This window comes from Stenella coeruleoalba (assembly GCF_951394435.1).
Source record: "Stenella coeruleoalba genome assembly, chromosome: 13".
Taxonomy (NCBI): Eukaryota; Metazoa; Chordata; class Mammalia; order Artiodactyla; family Delphinidae; genus Stenella; species Stenella coeruleoalba.
Window position 1 is genome coordinate 68,998,204 of NC_137159.1, and position 18,791 is coordinate 69,016,994.

Consider the following 18,791-nt stretch of genomic DNA (forward strand, 5'->3'; position numbering starts at 1 on the left):
TTCCTCCACGGAGGGGTCAGGACCGGCCAGGCGACCCTTAAGACTAAAGCCAGGGTCACGGTTTGACCTGCCCTCCTTGCCGGCCAGGTTTCATCTGATCCCTGATTGGCTCGCCCGATTGCTTCCGTCACAATCACTTCCTGGTCACGCTGTGGACGCTTTCGGGGCTTCTGCTTTCCACGGACTACGCGTCCCGTGTGGCTCTGCGACAGCGGAAGCGGAAGCGAGTACGGAGGTACCAGCTGGTCTCCGTAGGGCGGGGGTAGGGGGCTCCATGAATGGACGCGGCGGCGGCGGCGGCGGCGGGAGCGGCCTGAGCTGGGCGCCGGGGCCAGGGCCGGGGGCTGCCCGGGGCCCGCGCCGCTGCATGGGGGCGGCCCGCGGGCCCTGAGAGGAAGGGCGGCCAGGCCGAATTGGGAGGGGCGGGGCCGGGCGGCCGCAGGCCGGAGGCGCGTCGGGCTGGAGCCGGTCACGATGCCCCGAAGGAAGCAAAGCCACCCGCAGCCCGTGAAATGCGAGGGGGTCAAAGGTCAGGGGTCAGGGGTCAGGGGCTGCGAGGTGGGGAGGAGCGGGGGTGGGGTCAGTGGTGTGGGTTCAGGTCTGGGTGGAGGGGGACCCTTGAGGGATGGGGTGGGCGATCTGGACTCCTAGCTTCCCATCGAGGTACTAACGGAACCCGAGAGGGTCTACGAGTGCGGGAAGTACGGTCTGCGAGGGCTAGCTTCCCGGGTGCGAATGATGGGCACAGTTCCTGAGGGAGGATCTACAAGCCTTTTCCCCTCTTCAGTGGATACTGAAGACTCCCTCGACGAAGGACCCGGGGCCCTGGTATTGGAGAGTGATTTACTACTAGGCCAGGATCTGGAGTTTGAGGAAGAAGAGGAAGAGGAGGAAGGTGACGGCAACAGCGACCAGCTCATGGGCTTCGAGAGAGACTCTGAAGGTGGGTTTGGGGGACTGACTTAAGGAAGTGACCGCTGGAACCTCAGCCTTTAGGAGGCGGGTTAGAGTATAGTGCCAGTGAGAAAACACCGTTTCCTGCCACTGGGGCTGGTTCAGTTTAGATTTGAGCTAGATTTCTTCGTTTGCCTGATGGTCCATCACTTTGTTGAGGTCAAGTTCTGAGGCCTGGTTCAAAGGTGGTATGAATAGGACGGTAGAGGAATCACATGAAACAACTGGTTAAAAGTAAATGCCCTTTTAATAACTTTATCCCACTCCCTAGCCCATTCCTTAGATGAGTTTATTTTTAAGAGGTTCAGGGAAGCAACCTCATTCAAGCTAGTACTTATATCTAATCTAACTCCCTTTCACCTGCAGCATAAACTCCTCTTGTATGAAGGTATTAGTCTCTGCCCTCAAATATCCTTCCACATTCCTCTTCCCTTTGATCTTAGCATCACCCCAACCTAGTTTGCTGCACTACCTATCCACTAATGCCACTTCTGAAGGATGATTTTGAAAGTCATTGAGGAAATCCATGTAAAAGAGAATCCATCCTTTAGGCTTAGAAGTGGTATTACATGTGTTACTTTGTTTCCTCTTCCCTCCAAAATTTTTTTTTTTTTTTTTGCGGTACGCGGGCCTCTCACTGTTGTGGCCTCTCCCGTTGCGGAGCACTCCAGACGCGCAGGCTCAGCAGCCATGGCTCATGGGCCCAGCCGCTCCGCGGCATGTGGGATCTTCCCGGACTGGGGCACGAACCCGTGTACCCTGCATCGGCAGGCGGACTCTCAACCACTGCGCCACCAGGGAAGCCCTTCCCTCCAAATTTTGCCTCTTGAGATAGTATGGAGGTGGTTATAAAATAAAAACTAAGAGTCCTTACTGATAGAGGCACTAGAAAAACGTATCAGGCCTCTGCCTTGTGTATTTTTACTTATCCCAAGAATCAGTTAATTATTTAATTATTGATTCATTTCAGTATGTGGTCCACTGTGAGCCCTTGATCTTTTTCCATTCATTGGTCCTATGTACAACTCTGTCATCACTAGGTTAGTCCAGACTTGGAGGTAGATGATTTGTGTTGAATTTTTAGGATCATTGATTGAAGAGAAGGGTGGAGCCCAGCAAGTGGGGAGACCGCAAGTGAGAAAGGGAGTTTGGAGTCTGTTCCTAGCCTGTGTTGATGTCTCTTCTCATGTCTGTCTCACCAGGAGACTCTCTGGGGGCCAGGCCTGGGCTTCCCTATGGGCTGAGCGACGACGAGTCTGGGGGCGGCCGGGCACTAAGTGCGGAGAGTGAAGTTGAGGAGCCAGCCAGGGGTCCAGGGGAGGCCAGGGGTGAGAGGCCAGGCCCAGCCTGCCAGCTGTGTGGGGGGCCCACAGGTGAGGGGCCGTGTTGTGGGGCAGGAGGGCCGGGTGGGGGGCCCCCGCTGCCCCCACGGCTACTATACTCATGCCGCCTCTGCGCCTTCGTGTCCCACTACTCGAGCCACCTGAAGCGGCACATGCAGACACACAGCGGGGAGAAGCCGTTCCGCTGTGGCCGCTGCCCCTACGCCTCAGCCCAGCTCGTCAACCTGACGCGACATACTCGCACCCACACTGGCGAGAAGCCCTACCGCTGTCCCCACTGCCCCTTTGCCTGCAGCAGCCTGGGCAACCTGAGGCGGCATCAGCGCACCCATGCGGGGCCCCCCACTCCTCCCTGCCCGACCTGTGGCTTCCGCTGCTGTGCTCCACGTCCTGCCCGGCCTCCCAGTCCCACAGAGCAGGAGGGGGCAGTGCCCCGGCGACCTGAAGGTAAAAAGCCAGGGACCAAAGAACCTGGGACGTGGGTGGGTGGCCTTAGGGGGACTTGGATTCATAGCCCAGGTCTCACTGTCTCCACAGATGCCCTGCTGCTTCCAGATTTGAGCCTCCATGTGCCACCAGGCGGTGCCAGTTTCTTGCCGGACTGTGGGCAGCTGAGGAGTGAAGGGGAAGGCCTATGTGGGACTGGATCAGAACCACTGCCAGAGCTGCTGTTCCCTTGGACCTGCCGGAACTGTGGACAAGAGCTGGAAGAGGGGGAGGGTAGTCGGCTGGGAGCAGCCACGTGTGGGCGCTGCATGCGAGGAGAGACTGGAAGTGGTGCCAGTGGTGGACCCCAGGGCCCCAGTGACAAAGGCTTTGCCTGTAGCCTCTGCCCCTTTGCCACTCACTATCCCAACCACTTGGCTCGGCACATGAAGACGCACAGTGGTGAGAAGCCCTTCCGCTGTGCCCGCTGTCCTTATGCCTCTGCTCATCTGGATAACCTGAAACGGCACCAGCGCGTCCACACAGGAGAGAAGCCCTACAAGTGCCCCCTCTGCCCCTATGCCTGTGGCAACCTGGCCAACCTCAAGCGTCACGGTCGAATCCACTCTGGGGACAAACCTTTTCGGTGTAGTCTTTGCAACTACAGCTGCAACCAGAGCATGAACCTCAAACGCCACATGCTGCGGCACACAGGCGAGAAGCCCTTCCGCTGTGCCACCTGCGCCTATACCACGGGCCACTGGGACAACTACAAACGGCACCAGAAGGTGCACGGCCATGGTGGGGCAGGAGGGCCTGGCCTCTCTGCCTCTGAGGGCTGGGCGCCACCTCACAGTCCCCCCTCTGTTTTGAGCTCTCGGGGCCCAACAGCCCTGGGTGCCACTGGTAGCCGAGCTCTCCACACAGACTCACCCTGAACTAGGTCCTTCTCCCCTAGGGCTCTATGAATTAGCCCTGACCCTCCTGTATGTTTTATACAGATGGACCAGAAGCCACCTTTACCTTCCTCCCCCGCTGGCCAGGGGCTCCACACAGACTAACCTAGGCACTATACGGACCAGTCCAAACCCCATGGGCGGGGGCCCATATGGACCAGGGGGGCCTTGCCTTGACTGATGCGACTTCATAAGCTCAGTGAGAAGGGCCCTGTATCCACCTCCACTGCTCCCAGGGGCGGTGGATGAACTGGCTGGGGGACTGTCCAGCCTCGCACCTGTTTATTTAACTTATTTCAGTGCTTTATAATAAAGGAAACACTAACAAAGCCACGTCTATGCTGAGTTGGCAGTGGCAAGCACCGCTTGGCCTCACCCGTAGCACAGCAGTCCATGCTGTGATGGGGGGAGCAGGGGCAGTGAGAGGGAACCAGAGGTAGGCAGCAATCAGGCTGAGTTTAATGACGGGGAGCTGGGCCAGACCATACACAGACCTCTGCCCATCCCCTTGGCTCATGGCCCCGAGAAGCCAGAAGCAGCCTGGGGGGAGTTGTGGTTCCTCCCCAGGCAGGTAGCCATGGTCCCGTGGACTTTGTGCAAAATACTAAATGCTAATTTGGCATTGAAGGCCAGCTCTGAGCGATCCTTTGTATAGCCAGCCCTGGGGAGGGGAAGGGAAGGCAGGTTAGGAGGCCCCTGGCCGAGGAGAAAAGGGGACAATACGAAGAAAAATACCCCAGTTTGGGGGATACAGGCACAGGGCAAGTTTCTGGACACTCCTCCAGGGTAGAGGGCAGACATCCGAGCTCTGGAGATCACAGATCCTCATCTCCAATGCCCTCAAAGGCGAAATTGCCGTGGACATCACTGGCACTGGCATCTGTACTGGGAGTGCCAATCCCCCGCAAGCTCACGGCACTCAGCTTGCTCTGTAATAAAGGCAGGGTCGGGGTCAGAGGGCTCAAGCCTCCCTAAGGTCCCCTACAAACGCCAACCTCACCAACCCTCGTGGGAAACTCACTGAGAGTTTGACCATGGACTCCCGGCTGGCATCAGGTGACTCCTGGGGAGGAGGAGGCAGAGGTGTCAGAGACCTCACTGGGGAGGTGATGCAAGGCCTGGGGGCTGGGGGACTGACCAGGGAGTAGTACTTACAAGCAGCGGTGGGGACTTCACTGCTTGCTGGCTGTCTGAGCGTCTCAGGGTGCCCCCCACCCGCCGGCGTAGCATCTGGGGTTGGAGACATGAGGCGCTGATAAGGGCTGATCACCCGCTTTGGCATCCCAGTCCCTTCCCCTCCCTCTCAGGAGAGGCATCACACCGAGGACAAAAGGCAGGGAGAGCACAGCCACGCAGCTGCTGGGTCTGTGCTTGCTGCTTACCTTCCTGATACTGCCGCCGGATTTCTTCACCATCAGTTCATCCACCATGGACTGCAAGCAGATGCTCATCATGATAGCCTGAGGGCAAGGAGAGAGCTCAGCCTGACTGGGTGGTCATCCTGAGCCCAGCACCCCTAAGACAAGGGCTCCCACTCACATGGAGTCCTGGAAGCCCTAGACTTGGGTATCTAAGAGAGACGGTGCAATGGGCTCCAGAGGAGGCCTGAGGGTGGGCTCACACCTGGGGGCTGGTGATGGTGACCCACTGTAGCCGGTCCTTGCTCATGAGGTATTCAAAAGCCAGTTCCAGGCGCACCTCACCCCGGCCCCGACCTGGGCTGCTTGTGCCTCCACTGGGCAGTGGCACCTGGGAGAGGAAGGGTAAGAATTAGGCTGAGCTCATTCTGACCGATGTGCCTCTCCCTGACCCACTCCAGCCCATTCCCAAAGCTCAAGGCTTGCCGGGCCTCCATCCCAAAGGTCTCCCCCTCCTACCCCAACTCACAGAGGAGGTGACCCGCCAGCACCGCATGCGGGTGACCCGAAAGGAGCCTTCACGGAGTTGCTGGCCAGGCAGGCGGAGCTGGAGGCTGAGCTCACTGTTGCCTGCGCTCACCACCACTGGACAGTCCTTCTCCGGGAAGTCAGCCACACAGGCATCGAAGCGCAAGTAGCCATAGTGCCGCAGCGTCTGGGCCAGCCGCAGGAACTGAAACCCAGTCAGCAGGCGGGACGGGTCAGGAGGGGAAGTGGGACAGCCCAGAGGAAGCAACCCCTTGGAGGGAGACAGGGAGGCAGGGCTCACCTCCTTCTTGGAGACCTTCTCTTGCAGTGATTTGAGCTGCCGGTGCTGCTCCTTGGTGACTAGGATCCACCCACGCTCAATGTCTGATACTGTCTGCGGCGGAGACAAGGGGTGGGGTGTTCGGGGCTCCCAGTCAGAGACCCAAAGAGTGTCCAGTTACCTCTGCCCAGCCTGACCCCTCACCCCACATTTGAGCAAGCTCTTCGCAGTTGAGTCCTTGACCATATCAGCTTACAAAGCAGGGAGAGTAGAGGTTGTGCCAGATGCCCTGAGAGTATTCTAGAAACTTCCCCATGAACTGGCAGTAAAGATACGAAAGGAGTTTTCTTGGCAGAGGGACACCAGAGCCATTTTCAGGGGAAGGGTTCTGAGGCAGCTCCAAGCTCACCTGAGCATAAAGCAGGTTCAGGCCAACCCGGTTCTCCATGACATCGTCGTCATAGGCAGAGTCCCAATAACTGTGAGGCCAAGGGGTGGAAAGGGGTAATGGGGCTAAGCTGGGGGAAGGCAAGAGGCAGAATGGAAAAGGGGCAAAACCGGAGCAATCTGGAACTATGGGGCTAATGGTGATACAGTTGGAGGAAGTTTGGGAGGCCTGGTAGAAACACCCAGCACTACCCCCTTGTCCAGATTATTCTGTCTCAATACGTGGCCCCATAATCCAGTCCAGCACCCTCTCCCTCCTCCAAGCCCAGCCCTGACCTCTTTCTTAGCATAATCTTATACTCTTGACTCCGAAGACTGGCAACAGACACATAAGGCAGCTCAAACTCTTGCAACTTCCGTACAACTATGGGTGTAAAAAAAAAGAAAAGAAAAAGAAAATGTCATGAAACTCAGGGGAGGGAAATCAAGCGAGAAGCCCTGGGGAAATGCCACATTCTTGGGGAAGACAGGCAAGTTCACTAGTGGAAACAGAGGGAAGCTGTAAAGTCCAGACAAACTCACACGAAAAGGCTCCATCCTCTTTTTCTCGAACTAGAAAGAGACTAAAGTATCCGATCAAGTCATCTGGAAGATCCAGCTTTGCAGCCACAGCCTAGGAAAAAGGAAGGAAATACAGCTCATCATGCTGGATGGTTCCAATCACCCCAAGCCTGGGAACCTGGGGTGCAGGGGGAGGAGGAGCAGTGCAGAACAAGCGCCTCACCTCCAGGACATCCTCAGTCTGATCTGAAGTTAGCACATTGACCAGAACTTTCTGCCCGTTGCTAAGCAGCACTTCCAAGGAGACCTCTTCTGTTGGGACCTGCTGTGTCTCCTGGTTGTGGGCATACACGGGAATGGGAGGCACCTTGTTAACAACATGCCCAGCGTCCAGCTCTGACCCTTCCCAACTATGTTGTATTGTAGGTCCCTCTGGTGACTTTATTCTCAGCTGTTTAATTATAGACTGGGTTTCCTTGATTTCACTGGTACAGCAGAAGCCCCATTCCATACAGAAAGGTGCCAGGATGGCTCCTCTGTACCCACCTCATTAAAATGATGTGGCCCTGCAGGAAGGTGCTTCCCTTAAAACTTGGTCCCATCCAAAGCCTTACCTGTTGTGCCCGACGCAAGAAACTATTGAAGGTCTCACTGCTCCCAAGCAATGGGTCTTGCCGAACTGTGGGGACAAGAGAATGATGTTCTAATAACTTATGATTCCCTCTTGGATCCCCCCAGTTCTCTTTTTGGCAGCCCCCCCAGGTCCCCTTTCCTGGGCTGATGGTGGCTTGTCACATCTCCCAACTGGCCTCACCTCACTCGCTGTTTGCATAAATTCTTCACCTGCCCCACCCTTGGCTACCATCTAGTTGAGTCCAGTCTATAGAACCAGGGAAAAATAATGTTCATCTAAAGCACATCAGATACAAGTTAAGTTCTCCCCACCGATCGAAACTGCTTTAAGACTAGTTAGTGCCATATTAGTATTCCTCATAGATGTCAGTGCCCAAATTGCTTTGCTGGTACCTAGATACCACAGCATCCTTGCATGCTATTTACTTTTGCTAATTAAATAATAGATAAAACAGTAGGCTTCCCAGATGTACAGATTCCTTCAGGACCTTCTACAAAAGCAGCTGTTTTGAGTCTCTCTCCATAGTCCTCAACAGAGTCAGCCTAAAGTTCCCTCCAACCACTCACCAGCTTGCATGTACTTCTCTAACTGCTCTCTCCTCTGTTCTACCTCAGCGGGTGTCAGAGAGAAAAGCTTCTTTGGGGGAAATGCAGGAAGCACATTGGCCCCGTATTCCTTCCGAAGCTATTTGGAGAAAGAGATACAACTCTTCACATAAACATAGCAAATGAGAAGAGGCAATCCACATTCATAATGTTCTCTTGGGCTCCCCTTCCCTTTCCTTAGTCCCTGCTCCCCTATCTACCCTGGTCATCCAGGAAATCATTCCTTTGGCAGGGGCAGCATCCCAAGGGAGCCGTTCCTCTGTCCTAGATATATGTTCTTTCCAATCTTACAGTGTACAAGTCTGTTCCTCCAGTGTGGGAAGGGTTTGTATAGGGCCAGGGCCTAGGGAGACCCTTGCTTATCTAGTAAAGCTGTGTTCATTGAACCCTCATAGGAAGCAAAAGGCTTGGTAAAGAAAGTTTATGTGCACAGTTAAGTAATAACTAAATATATTCACGAAGTATTTTAGGACTTAAAGGGACTTTGCAGATCAATGACTCTATTTTTCAGTTGCAGAAGCTGAGGCCCAAAGAAATCAGGTAACTTGCTCAGGGTTGCACAACTAGTTATCAGTAAAACCAGGACTCTGTACCGAGTTAAATACAGAGCTCAGAATCTGGTGAAGAGAACAAAGAAACATTACATCACAGACACATAAGGATAGCTGGAACAGCTACACCCGCTCAGGTGAGTCAAGGAACACAGACAGAAACTGGTGAATGGTTTGTATCAATATGAGCAGGAAAAAAGAATTTCAAGTTGCAGCTCAGATGACAGGAGGAAAGTGCTTTGGCAGCTTAGGGGGAAGGGTTGTCGTTTTCTCCATGCACAGGCACAGGCAGTGTACAGGCTGTGTAAGATGGGGACAGAGAAGAAAGGAGGGAGTATGTGAGTATAGGGAGGAGCAGTTAGGGGCAGACATTAAGCTTCCTGGGAGTTCCCCGGAAATGTCAGACGATGAGATAAAGCACCAAATCCTTCCCTGTGGCAGTGATTAAAGGGGAACTACAGCCTACGAGAAAGCGACGGGGAGGGAAATGGAGACACTGATGCCCAGGTGTAGAAAAGGGCTTGAAGCTGCCTCAAGGCAGGGGTGCTAGTCCCACCTGCTCGTGCAGCCCCAGGAGTTGGCTGTAGCGCACCCGACAGTGCAGGACTCCATTCACGTGAATGTTATAGGCCTGAGGACACAAAAGCAGGCAAGCAGTTTAGGGTCGCGATCTTGTTTAGGGTCGCTCGCCTCGCTCGCCATTTTGGCGGGGCTTGAGAACCCTGGCCGGAAGTTGCCTGCCACAGCTCCGCCTGAGCAACGCGCCGAGATCGTCCAAAGGTGCCCAGACGATTTTCCCCAGAGCCAGGTCCCAAAGCAGAAGGACCAGTCGGGGAAAACCCAGGCGCTCAGGCTGCAGTCTTCCTCCCCAAGAGGCCAGGGACGCCCACCAGAATAGCCGCGGCCCAGCCGGGGGAGGCGATGCGGCCGAACAAAGGAACTACAGGAGCTGGGGCGACCTTTGGATGAATCTGAGACGTAATATAAGCTCCCATCGAGGCCGTCGGGACTCGGCGGCCTGTCACCAGGCCCGAAAGGTGGCGGCCAGACTTCGGAGGCCGCTCGGAGAGGGCTCCGGCCCGTTATCCCCGCCCCTACCCGGCCGGGCTCCGGCCGCTCCTCACCACGTAGGCGGAGCCGCCGCTGTCCCCGCTGCGGGACTCGGTTTCAGGAATGGAAAAGTGCATGTTCCCTGCGGCAGGGCCCGGCAGGGTCCGGACTCTGAGGGCCACAGCGGCTTTGCACGCTCGCCTCCGCTCCTCAGCACGTCCCCGCAGCCTCGCTCGCCATTTTGGGGGGGGGACTTGCGATCAGAGGTGGGAAGGGCTGGGGAAGTCCGCTCTGGGGCGCAGCGCCCCCGGCATCTTGGGAACTGTAGTCTAAAGGGCAAGAGCCGACAGCCGGGATTGGGAGCCCAAAGCTGAAAAGGCCCTTATCGCGACCCGTAGCCAGGTGCAGAGCCCCAGAGCACTTCGGGGCTTGTAGTCCGGTTGGGGCTGCGCGCCGAGGCTGTCGGCCCAGGGAGCGTTTGTAGTCCCTGTGACCCAGGCGGGCGGAGCCCAGGACGGAGGATGATGGCTGCCGTGGCTGTGGCTGTTCGCGAGGGTGAGTGAAGGGCCGGGCACACAAACAGGTACGCGAGCGGACGGGCCTCGGACGGCTACTGATGGGCCCTGAGTACCTCCGGGCCTTGTCGTTCGGTTCCCGCGCCACGCCGGACTCTGGTCCGCACTGCTTCGGGCGCACTCCGTGCCGCGGACCGGCTTGTTCCTCCGGGAGGTGTGCTTGCTTCTTCCTTCCCCCGCCCCCCTTCCCTTTGATCCTGCCGCGCACTGCGTCCCCCACGCCGATCCCCGGCTCACCTCCCGCCTGGTGGCGGACCCTTGGTCATGCAGACCCAGCAGCCAGCAGCGCCGAATACGTGTCCCCGCAAACCCTCCCGGAGCCTCTCTGGTTCACTTTGTGCCCTGTTTTCTGATGCAGACTCGGGATCTGGGATGAAGGCGGAGCTTGTTCCTCGGCCTGGGGTAAGTGCGGGTGCCCTCCCTAGCCGCCTGTCAGGCGGTACGCAGGAGGCCGTGTCAACTTCGTTCCGACCCAATCTTCATCCCCGTTTCACTTTATTTCTTGGTAAAGCCAAGAGATTTTACAGAGCTTTTTCAGCCCTAATGGTAATGTGACTGTGATCTGCAGGAGAAACTTCGATCCCTGTGGGCTCTAAGCTCGTAACAGGTAGCTTCTGAGACTTAGGAAGGATTAGGGATCCTGTGGGAGACTAGTAAGTATCCAGTAGTGTTTATTTATTTTTGGAATTGTTGGGGAAGGTTAGTGTTCTATGTCTGTGTCTTAGGCAGGGGGGAGGGAGATGACCCAAGAAGAAAAGCTGCAGCTTCGGAAGGAAAAGAAACAGCAGAAGAAGAAACGGAAGGAGGAAAAGGGGGCAGAACCAGAAACTGGCTCTGCTGTCTCTGCAGCCCAATGTCAAGGTGCGGGGGCTTTTTTAAAGGGCCGGGGTGTGGAGCTGGTAAAGGGATGTGGTGGGAGAGAAGAGGGGGAGACAGGACAAAGTTGGTTTGAACAAGTAAAAAGGGAAAAAGTTTAGATAAACAGGAAAAGAAGCTTTGGTTGGGGCATAGCTATTACCTACCTAGGGCTTGGGCACCTCTTCCTTCTACCTTCAGCAGGCCCGACCAAAGACCTGCCTGGACTGGATAGTCAGTTGGGCAGTGCCAAGGAGAAAGTTCCAGCAGGTCGGAGTAAGGCTGAACTTCGAGCTGAAAGGCGGGCCAAGCAGGAGGCTGAGCGGGCCCTGAAGCAGGCAAGAAAAGGGGACCAAGGAGGCCCACCTCCTCAGGCCTGCCCCAGCACAGCTGGAGAAACCCCCTCAGGTATCTTCACTTCAAGACCTCTGTTGATTCAAATGCCTATGTTAGCTCAGGCTTCCCCACAGTAAAACAGCTCCCAATTTTCACCTTGGTTCCCAGAGTTCACAATTCTCTCCTTAACCTCATCCTACCCCTGTTTCTTTTTCTACTCTTTTCTCCTGTTTTTTTCCATCTCTCTCTTAAATCTTTCTTGATGTCCCTTATGCCCTGAAAGGAGATTTCTCATTATCACCTACAGTGTCTTGAAAACACGATTGTTATCTTCTAGGAGTGAAGCGTCTACCCGAGCATAGTCAGGTTGATGACCCCACGCTTCTGAGGAGGCTTGTTAAAAAACCAGAACGACAGCAGGTAGGAAGTGGGTTTGGTGTGTGGGCAGAAAGAGCCTAGGGAGATGGAATAGAGGGAGGAAAGGTGCTCGGGGCGAAGTGAGACCCTGGAAAAGGATGCGTATTTGGCTCACCATCTTCTTCCTTCCCAGCATTATCCCACAGTTTTAAACTCTGGGCCCTTGGTCCTGTTCTCCTGTTTTGTCAAGGTTCCTACACGAAAGGATTATGGATCCAAAGTCAGTCTCTTCTCCCACCTACCCCAGTACAGCAGACAAAACTCTCTAACCCAGTTTATGAGGTAGGAGCTTATGAAATTGTCATAACTTTTAAGCATGAGGAGTTTTAGTAATTCTGTTTTGAAAGTGACTGGAAACTTGAGGTTGGATCTGTGGAAAGAAGCATGAACACAAGGCATGCTTCTTCAAATGGGGGTGTCTGTGCGAGTGAAGGAGGTTCCTTTTCATCAGGGGAAGGTGGGCGGTAGGTGTTCAAGTTCCCTTGCAAAGTGTGTGACACCGCCATCCCATCAGCATCCCATCCTCTGTGATCCACCCAGCCATGGTGCGACTCGGCCTGCAGTACTCCCAGGGCCTGGTCAGTGGCTCCAATGCCCGGTGCATTGCCTTGCTTCGTGCCTTGCAGCAGGTATGTCCCATCTTGTTATCTCTTATGATCCAGCCTCACCTTCCCCAACACTACCCCGGCTTCTCTCACCCAGAGTAATCTCTGGGGGGAAGAGGGAATGACTCCACCCTCAGAAGACTTTCCTCAGAGAAGCTTACCCTGTCCCCCTTTCAGAGACTTTTGTTAGGGCGCAGTTTGCTGATCAACTTGTGTACCCTACAGGTGATTCAGGATTACACCACACCTCCCAGTGAAGAACTGTCAAGGGACCTAGTGAATAAACTAAAGCCCTACTTCAGGTAAGGATGACCACTGCACATCCGCTCCCACCCCACCTTGCTCAGTCCTTTTCTTAGACCCTTTTTGTTTTTCTTTTTTTCAAAGCATAAAGGGTTTTTTTTTTTAGTATGTGTAACACAAAGTTATTTAAGTCAATAAATTTTCAAGGAATTTCACACGTTCTGATTCTTTCCACTGCCAATCACCTTAGTTCCTCCAAACTCATAATCTTCAAGATAAAAAACCCTTTCAAAAAGAAGTTGTCATGTGAGTCAGCCTACAGTTCTTTTAGTTAGGCTTCTTTGATCTCCAGTGAAATGTGGACACACTTCAAAATTCCCCACCTGTAATCTTTGGGATCCAATTTCCTCAAGCGATTTACTTTAGGACCATGTTTAGGGTCAGGAGATGGATCTGCCTGGTTCTGAATTTGACACCCTAGAAAATTAGTATTAGTTACTATTGAGGACTGTCAAACTGAACAGTATGAGAAACTATAGGAATACTCTATCAGTAGAAATACCAGGTCTAACATGCACAAAGCCAAGAAAACTAACGATGCCAAATACTGAATTTGTATTGCACTTGGAGCCTTTTTCTTGCTCTTCTACCTCTATTTTCATTTTTCTGTCTTCTCTTTAAAAAAAATGTTTTTAAATGTGAAAGCTTTGTGAGCTGTGAAGAGTTGCACAGATGCAAGGTGTTGTTTTTGTAGCTTCCTGACTCAGTGCCGTCCCCTGTCAGCGAGCATGTACAACGCCATCAAGTTCCTTAACAAGGAGATCACGGGTGTGAGCAGCTCCAAGCGGGAAGAGGAGGTGATGAGTATGAGGAATGAGCGAGGCATGCACCTGGGGGATAGAGCTGGAAACATGTTGGGGGTCCCAGAAGGGGCAACTCTCTGGTCTGCCTGGTCAAGGGTTAAGGAGATGGTGGGTCTGTCTGACTTGGGCCCCCTTTAGGCCTGTCATTATATGCATATTCAAGCATCCAGCATGATAATCAAAGGGTTGTGTCTGTTTTTTGTTTCATAAGTATCTTGCTCCATTTAGGCCAAGTCAGAACTTCGAGCAGCCATCGATCGATATGTGCAAGAGAAGATTGTGCTTGCAGCTCAGGCAATCTCACGCTCTGCTTATGAGAAGATCAGTAATGGAGATGTAATCCTGGTATATGGACGGTATGGGCCAGACCCTGTGACTGAGAAAATTGGGGAGTGAAATGATTTGAAGAAGGAACTGCCCCTTTGCCCTTTAGGAATGAGCTGACCATCAGTCAGTGACATCTATAACTGAATCCTCCTCTCCATTCACTCTAGCTCATCTCTGGTATCACGAATTCTTCAGGAGGCTTGGGCTAAGGGCCGGCGGTTTCGGGTGGTAGTGGTGGACAGCCGGCCACGGCTGGAGGGAAAGCACACACTACGTTTTCTGGTCCGTGCTGGGGTCCCTGCCTCCTACCTGCTGATTCCTGCAGCTTCCTATGTGCTCCCAGAGGTGAGGGCAGAGGAAAAGAACTCCAAAGTTGGAGTAAAAGGGTATAGTAGTATAGACATAGTCTTGCCTTCCCAACGTTGCAATTGTCTAGAAGTACTAGAATTATACAGCTGTGTTTATATTTAGTAGGAGAAGCATCTACAGCACGTTATACAGCATGTCTACCTATTGCAAGAACCTTATATAAAACTAGTAGCCGCTGAGAGGGAACAGGACTAAAGAGTTTAGTTTTCCTGTGGGTGGTGCGGTGAGTCAACGGTCAGGTGTTTTCCAAGAGCCTTTATTAAGATTTGTTACCCATTGCCTTAATATTGCTGTCCTGGGTAAGAATTGGGAACCTTATTCTGCATTGGTCACACATGACATTTTTTTTCCTCCTCTCTACTCTCCAAAATAGGTTTCTAAGCTGCTGTTGGGAGCTCATGCACTCCTGGCCAACGGGTCTGTGATGTCACGGGTAGGGACAGCACAGCTGGCCCTGGTGGCACGGGCCCATAATGTGCCAGTGCTGGTCTGCTGTGAAACATACAAGTTTTGTGAGCGTGTGCAGACTGATGCCTTTGTCTCTAATGAGCTAGGTAAGGAGGCCCAGGAGGGCAGGAGAGAAGGTTCCAGGGACCTGAGAAGATTTGGGAGGGAGAGGGGAGGTTGAAGTACAACTTATTTTCTATTTTTATTTTTTTATAAATTTATTTTATTTATTTATTTTTGGCTGCGTTGGGTCTTAGTTGCTGTGCGCGAGCTTTCTCTAGTTGCGGCGAGTGGGGGGTCACTCTTCATTGCAGTGCGCGGGCTTCTCACTGCGGACACGGGCTCTAGGTGTGCAGACTTCAGTAGTTGTGGCTCACGGGCTCTAGAGCGCAGGCGCAGTAGTTGTGGCGCACGGGCTTAGTTGCTCCGCAGCATGTGGGATCTTCCTGGACCAGGGCTCGAACCTATGTCCCCTGCATTGGCAGGTGGATTCTTAACCACCGTGCCACAAGGGAAGACCACAGCTTATTTTTTTTTTTTTTTTTTTGCGGTGCACGGGCCTCTCACCGTTGTGGCCCCTCCCGTTGCGGAGCACAGGCTCCGGACGCGCAGGCTCAGCGGCCATGGCTCACGGGCCCAGCTGCTCCGTGGCATGTGGGATCTTCCCAGATGGGGCACGAACCCGTGTCCCCTGCATCGGCAGGCGGACTCTCAACCACTGCGCCACCAGGGAAGCCCCACAGCTTATTTTTTAAAAGTACATAAAAGGGTACACCTCCCATTGCAGATGACCCTGACGATCTGCTGTGTGAGCGAGGAGAACGTGTGGCCCTGGCTGACTGGCAGAACCACTCGTCCCTACGGTTGTTGAATCTGGTCTATGATGTGACCCCCCCAGAACTGGTGGATCTGGTGATCACGGAGCTGGGCATGATCCCTTGCAGTTCTGTACCTGTTGTGCTGCGAGTCAAGAGTAGTGACCAGTGAGTGGGTGAACACAGGGTCAATAAATGACATACTCCCTACACTTAGCAACTCTGCTGCCTTTTATCTCTTTTAGCATTGCCACCACTTAGGTTAGGAGTCCAGACTGTCCAGCCCCTCTTAGCACCTGCTACCAACCTCCATGCCAGTGCTTTGGGGCCAAAGTGAAGGTCAGTATGGAGACCATAAACTATCCAAGTCATCAACCATTTATTGAGTATCTATGTGCCAGACACTGAGCTAGACATGAGGAAGAGTATAATAAGGACAAGTAAGAGTCCTATCCTTAGTATTTTAGTATTATTATTACATTAATATTTAAGTTAAACCAATATATTGATATTTACGTTAAATAGTTACACATTAATATATTAATATTTTGTATCCTTAGTATTGAGTATTTACTGTGTGTCATAAACTGTTGTAGTCCTGTTTTATCCATTTAGGAAGATTAATACCACTCTATGAAGTGTGATTTTATAGATGAGATAACTGGGGCACAGAGAGGTTAAGTTACTTGCCCAAGGTAACACTAACTAAACCGGCATGTGATCTCCGGCATTCTGGATCTAGAGACTGTGCCTGTAATTTTTACGCTATCTGCCATTAAGGAGTACTCATCATGATGGAGGAAGACAGATGACATCTACACTATGAGATACATTCTACTAGTAGTATGAACAGAGTTCATTGGAAGTAACCTAGGATGTTGCCAGGAGATCTAGTGAGGTTGGAGAAGACTTCACAGGTAAAATCTGACCTAGTCCTTGAAGGATAAGAAGTTTCCCAGTTGGAAAAGAATGAGAACGCAGGTGAACAGAGGAAATAACTTAGACTACAGAATAGGCCTTAAAATGACTGGCCAATTCCAAAGTGTCAAGTAGTGTGGTAAAGCTAGAACCTCGGCTTATGTGGACAATTAGTGATACAGCTGCTAACGTAGGTTGGATTGGGTCCAGATTGTGAGAGTCTAACCATTGTGGTTAGCCTAAAAAATATGTTAGAGTCATCCATTTTGTGTGTGTGTGTGTGTGTGTGTGTGTGTGTGTGTATGTGTGTGTATGTTTTATTGAAAAATTTCAAGCAGCATAGAAGTACAGTGAACTATACAAAGAATCCCCATCACCAAATGTAGTAATTATCAAGATTCGCCACATATGCTTTTTTTGTTTCCCTTTTTTTCCTTGCTGAAGTTGTATTAGAGCAAATCCCAGTCATTATATCGTTTTACTCCTCCAAACGTCATTATGTCTCTAAAAAATATGGAAGCTTACCATGTCATTACACTTATTAAACTCTTCCTTATTGTCCAAGCCATAATCAAATTTCCTTGATTGTCTCAAAAGCAGCTTTTTACTGTTGAATCAGGATCCAAACAAATCCATATATTACATGTCGTTATTTTGTCTTAAATTTTTTGTAATCAAAAGCAGTCTCTCCAACCCCGCCCCTTCTTTTCTCATGACATAGACTTGTGCCAGGAACCAGGTTGAGTATGTTTCATACTGCCTTGCCATCAGGTTGGTTGGTCCATTTTCAGTGATGAAAGGGTCTAGGTGTTTTAAAGTTTCCCAACAAACTTTTATTTAGTGGTTTCATCCACTTTTATTGTTGCCTGAATTATTTCATTAGAGGATGCAACATGGTGAATTTTTTTTCCTAATTACATCATTCCATACATACTAGCTAATAATCTTCTATAAAGAACGCCCTCTCATCAGTTACTATTCTGAATTACAGTCCATACTGGAAAGGCAAGATAAATGTTTAATTCTTTCCTTTTAATTGCCAGTTTTCAGGATTGATCACTGGTTACTTCCAGTGGCATACAATGAGAAGTTGTTGCATTTTTGGCTTTCTCTCTATAAAGATTATGATGAATTCATGTTTTTTTACATATTGAGCATACCACTCAATCATCAAAATTAAGCAGAGGTTCAACAGGGTGAGCTCTGTGCTTTAGCTGGTAGCTGGTAGAGATTAGAGGCAGAGAACCAGATCAATTAAAAAGAGATTGCCTATCAATCAAAATCACATATGCACCTAAACTTTGGTCCAGCAATTCTGCTTCTAGGAACTTAATGCTAGCCATATAGTTGCACATTTGAAGTAGCTTAGACACAGAGTTATTTATAGCAGCATTGTTTATAATAGCAAAAGACTGGAAACCACCTGGATATCCATTAATAATAAGGGCTAATTATTACTACATTCATATAATTACATACTAAGCAATCATAACAAAGAATAAGGAAGGTTTTTATATAGAGAAATGGAATAGTCTCCAAGGTACACTCAAAAGAAGTAAGGTGCAGGACAGTGTGTGTAGTTGCTGTTTGAATTAAAAAGGGGAAAGATTCCCTGGCTGGGGAACTAGATCCCACATGCGCAGCGCGGCCAAAAGGTTAAAAAAAAAAGGTGTGTGTGTGAGGGGGAGATATATATGTATTTGCATGTGTATAAATACAGAAAGTATCTTGGACCTGTAACAAGAAAACTGCCTGGGTGGATGTGGTCTGGGAGGCTGGAGACAGGTGAAAGGTACTCTTCACTTTATATCCTATGTATCTTTTGAATTTGCAGCCATGTGAATGTCTTATCCCCAAAATAAATACAATTATTAGTATAAAAAAGATTTTGCTTTAGGGGAAGTCAAAGATAGTCTAATCTGAGGCAACAGGAATGGAGAAGAGTCAGATTTGTTCATTACAGAAATAAATGCTTGAAAACAATTTTAATAGAAAAATAAATGCTTGAAGTTATCAAGTTGAGAGCTGTTCATCGGACAAGCACTGTAGATACCCCGTATTAGAGGAACTGCAGCCTCGACTGCACCCGATTTTGCACTCTCAGAAAGGAGTCAGTCCTAAGCCACAGCGCAGCCTTAGCTGTCTTTAGGCCACTTAGGGCAAATGGGACGGGAGCCCCCCTTGCTCTAGATTTTAAATCTTAGCTAGCTTCTCCCAAGCTTTTCTTAAATGTTTTGTGTAACCACGGTAATTTAATAGATGAGATTATCTGGGAAGAGAAAGATTGGTTTACTCCACCCTTTCCTGTTTGTTTATACATCCTGAACTCCACTATTCGGTGTATGGAGACCTGTGAGATTTACACAGCTTTAAATGCCTCAGGAAAGG

At 51.2% G+C, this 18,791-nt stretch overlaps 3 protein-coding genes across 11 annotated transcripts; 2 read left to right on the forward strand and 1 right to left on the reverse strand.

The window, feature by feature from the left end:
* Window positions 1-118: 118 nt before the first annotated feature.
* On the forward strand, window positions 119-3,924 carry ZNF513 (zinc finger protein 513). Of its 2 annotated transcripts, none has more exons than XM_079941406.1 (4): window positions 119-235; window positions 788-943; window positions 2,157-2,744; window positions 2,835-3,924. In XM_079941406.1, the coding sequence occupies exons 2-4, from the start codon at window positions 919-921 to the stop codon at window positions 3,659-3,661; spliced, it is 1,440 nt and encodes a 479-aa protein (XP_079797532.1). In that variant the 5' UTR covers window positions 119-235; window positions 788-918; the 3' UTR covers window positions 3,662-3,924. The 2 variants fall into 2 exon arrangements, with proteins under 2 accessions (XP_079797532.1, XP_079797531.1); XM_079941405.1 differs by lacking the exon at window positions 119-235 and adding an exon at window positions 266-529.
* A 162-nt stretch (window positions 3,925-4,086) lies between these two features.
* Window positions 4,087-10,577, reverse strand: SNX17 (sorting nexin 17). 3 transcript variants are annotated; one of them, XM_079941409.1, is made up of 15 exons: window positions 9,474-9,669; window positions 9,140-9,214; window positions 7,994-8,111; window positions 7,408-7,472; window positions 7,017-7,127; window positions 6,815-6,905; window positions 6,569-6,656; window positions 6,255-6,324; window positions 5,867-5,959; window positions 5,567-5,770; window positions 5,303-5,428; window positions 5,062-5,139; window positions 4,835-4,909; window positions 4,701-4,742; window positions 4,087-4,608 (listed from the first exon to the last, which is right to left on the reverse strand). In XM_079941409.1, the coding sequence occupies exons 1-15, from the start codon at window positions 9,576-9,578 to the stop codon at window positions 4,495-4,497; spliced, it is 1,455 nt and encodes a 484-aa protein (XP_079797535.1). In that variant the 5' UTR covers window positions 9,579-9,669; the 3' UTR covers window positions 4,087-4,494. The 3 variants fall into 3 exon arrangements, with proteins under 3 accessions (XP_079797535.1, XP_079797534.1, XP_079797533.1); XM_079941408.1 differs by lacking the exon at window positions 9,474-9,669 and adding an exon at window positions 10,446-10,577 and having other exon boundaries at window positions 4,089-4,608; XM_079941407.1 differs by lacking the exon at window positions 9,474-9,669 and adding an exon at window positions 9,708-9,903 and having other exon boundaries at window positions 4,089-4,608.
* Window positions 10,018-18,767, forward strand: EIF2B4 (eukaryotic translation initiation factor 2B subunit delta; the record flags this gene model as incomplete). Of its 6 annotated transcripts, none has more annotated exons than XM_079941400.1 (13): window positions 10,018-10,188; window positions 10,567-10,610; window positions 10,934-11,069; window positions 11,265-11,471; window positions 11,737-11,819; window positions 12,007-12,098; window positions 12,331-12,445; window positions 12,647-12,723; window positions 13,419-13,521; window positions 13,756-13,883; window positions 14,022-14,199; window positions 14,597-14,777; window positions 15,458-18,767. In XM_079941400.1, 13 exons carry the CDS (start codon window positions 10,155-10,157, stop codon window positions 15,655-15,657), a joined length of 1,578 nt encoding a protein of 525 aa, XP_079797526.1. In that variant the 3' UTR covers window positions 15,658-18,767. The 6 variants fall into 6 exon arrangements, with proteins under 6 accessions (XP_079797526.1, XP_079797527.1, XP_079797528.1 ...); XM_079941401.1 differs by having other exon boundaries at window positions 11,268-11,471; XM_079941402.1 differs by having other exon boundaries at window positions 10,156-10,188; window positions 10,938-11,069.
* Window positions 18,768-18,791: the final 24 nt, after the last annotated feature.